Raw genomic sequence first — 2,741 nt, forward strand, 5'->3', positions numbered from 1 at the left:
CAGGTCCAAACTGTTTAATTAACAAGAACCTGCTGTCTCGAAGCAGTACAAACGCACCTTTGGACGCGCCGCCGGCACAACTGAACGAGCCCCGTGCCGCCCATCAAGGCTGCTGCCACCTGCCTGCTGCTACTGCTCTCAAGTGGAGAGGTGAACGCGTCACCCCGTCAGCGACCATGAACTTTCCCCAAAGGCATTCTCGTAAGCCCCAAAACCATTCTGCCGCGTGTCAACTTCAGCAAGTCGTGCCTTTAACATTTTAGAATTATACCGAGTACGTGTACTTCAGTAAAACCTCACCGCTTTATGTCAGTAAGTTGGAAGCCAATCCAAATCATAAAATACCCCGAGAAAGAGTGATTTTCTTCCCTGTCTCACGTGCATGTTTAATAAACATGTCTAGCTTTCTCCTCCCTCCTGCCCCAGGAGACCATAATGCCCAGCGCATGGTCAGCACAGGACAGCATGTGTTAAATTGAACTAAACAAAATGCTCTCTAGCGGTGCTCTGTTCAACAGCTTTAAGTACAAGTACTTGTTATTCTTCCAGTATTGTTTAAAAAGTCAAATGGGGCTGGCATGGTGGCTCATGCCTACAATCCCAGCACTCTGGGAGGCTGAGGTGGGAGAATTGCTTGAGGCCAAGAGTTCAAGATGAGCCTGGGAAACATACTGAGAACCCCATCTCTACAAAAATACGTATTTTTTTTGTAGAGACATGGTGTATGCCCGTAGTCTCAGCTACTTGGAAAGCTGAGGCAGGAGGATCACTTCAAGCCCAGGAGTTTGAGGCTGCAGTGAGCTGTTATGATGCCACTGTATTCCAGCTGGGTGACAGAACAAGACCCTACCTCTAAAAATAAAATGAAATAAAATAAGTTAAATGGACAGTTCTAGGAAGCTTAAAAAGATTATTCCCTTGGTGTCGTCAGTATTTCCACAGCCGTCTTTGAAGATCTGTTGATTGGTAATACACTGTTGAAAGGACTGCTCAGTGAAGCTCAGCTCTGCTTCCTCCCACATCACCACAAAACCTGACTTAGCAAAATCATCATGACAATGTCAGGCAGGAACCCGGATCGCAAGATAAATGGCTCTGTCCTGTCCGGGAGTGAAGAGGTGATCCCTCTGGTCCCCTACCTTCAGTCTGGCCTCCACGGAGGCCTTCTTCCGTGCCTCTCTTCTGCGATACTGCTCCACTTTGTCCAGCTGGTCCGGGCGCTGAAGCATCCCAGCAACCCGCTGGACTGCAGTCGCAACAGCCTCACGGTCTGTCTCCTTCATGGTCAAAAAGCAGGTGCAATCTCCGTGCCTGTCATGCTAGAGACATTCTGTGTGCATGGGAGGGAGAGGGTTTTAGGGAGGCGGAAGTATTAGGCGCAAACACCCCCCGACAGTCAGTTGATCGTAACGGAGCTGCGAGAGTGTTTGAGAAGGTCACGAATCCAGTACACCCGAAAGAAAGCCGAGCTAGGACTAGGAACTCCTTAACGGGATACACAAACCTTCGGAACTCAAATGTGGGGAGGAGCAGGGGCGTTTCACAGGCCTGAGAGAGACGAACACATGGAGGACGCCCCAGACCACTCGCCACCTCAGAAGTGACTCTCTAAGGCACTTCCCTCCTCTAGACAGGGCCAACTTCTCACTTCCGGAGCCTTCCCTCAACCCTCGGCCACGCCTGTGGGCACCAAACCAGCACCCTCAGCGAGGACAGGACACACGGCACCGCATGTCTCCCCTCTCCCAGCACCAGTCCTGTGACTCCCAGCAAAAATCCCTCCTGTCCTGGGTACACAAAATTGCATTTCCTACTTTTTTAACAGCCCTAGAAAACAAGGTGTATGTCTTCCTTTTCTCACGTACTGCTCACAGAACACAGACGCTCGGACACCAGGCAACGTGCCTTCAATTCTAGCGCCACCATCAACCCAGGCGTGGGCTGAAGCGGCTACCTGGTGAGCACTTGGCAAACGGGGGCACTGCAAAAACGTGCTTTCCCTTTGACGATGCGATTTCCGTTTTCATGGCTATAAAAAGACCCCTCTTCTCCCAGAATTTTTGATTTATCCCATCCCCACATGCTTTCAGAAAAACACTGAAAACCCCTGGTGGATTTCTGCAAAACAGTCCCCGTCTGTGCAAGATCTCTCTTTCCAATGGAGCTGTACTGCAACCACTACCGTTCTCCTTGTTCCTATGATTATAAAATCACGCACACGAATGCAGAGTATCTGGGCAGGACAGAAACACACAGAGATGCCAGAGGCAACCACCCTCACATCCCACCATCCAGGGGCAACCACTTCTGACAGGGCCGTTTCCTCCCAGGTTTTTTCTCTTTCGTTTCGAGGTCGCACTGCCTGTGTGGCCTGTGCACGCTCTCATTTCTCGTTTGGCTTTGACGTGTCATCCTCAGCATTTCCACTGACACTGAAACCTGTATTTTGACTAACAGGCTGCATCATAGCCAAGACGTGGACATCCGAGCATTCTGCCAGCGCACCCAGCAAGGTCATCTGACCCACCCCAAGGCTGGAGGCCAGGGTCACGCTCCCGGACCATCCTTTCGGGTGGAAATGGGAGCTGCTAAGGCCGACGGCTCTCCTTGGAATCGGAGCAGAGGAATCTACTCCAACGAGGGGAAATGGAAAACCCGAAGTATGGAAAACAGGGAAGAGAGGTTTCCATCACAGCTGCCCGATTTCCGGCCACAGCAGCAGAAGGGGAACTCTGAGGCCA

General features: G+C 51.1%; 1 protein-coding gene across 1 annotated transcript in view; it reads right to left on the reverse strand.

The window, feature by feature from the left end:
- The window catches only part of EXOC3 (exocyst complex component 3), a 36,741-nt gene extending 35,403 nt beyond the window's left edge, over positions 1 to 1,338 (reverse strand). The window contains exon 1 of the mRNA XM_012660136.1: positions 1,140 to 1,338. Within this exon, the coding sequence (XP_012515590.1) occupies positions 1,140 to 1,283 (144 nt within the window). The 5' untranslated portion in view covers positions 1,284 to 1,338. The remainder of the gene's footprint in view (positions 1 to 1,139) is intronic.
- Positions 1,339 to 2,741: the final 1,403 nt, after the last annotated feature.

The sequence above is a fragment of the Propithecus coquereli genome, unplaced genomic scaffold (assembly GCF_000956105.1).
Source record: "Propithecus coquereli isolate 6110/MARCELLA unplaced genomic scaffold, Pcoq_1.0 Scaffold658, whole genome shotgun sequence".
In the NCBI taxonomy this organism is placed as follows: domain Eukaryota; kingdom Metazoa; phylum Chordata; class Mammalia; order Primates; family Indriidae; genus Propithecus; species Propithecus coquereli.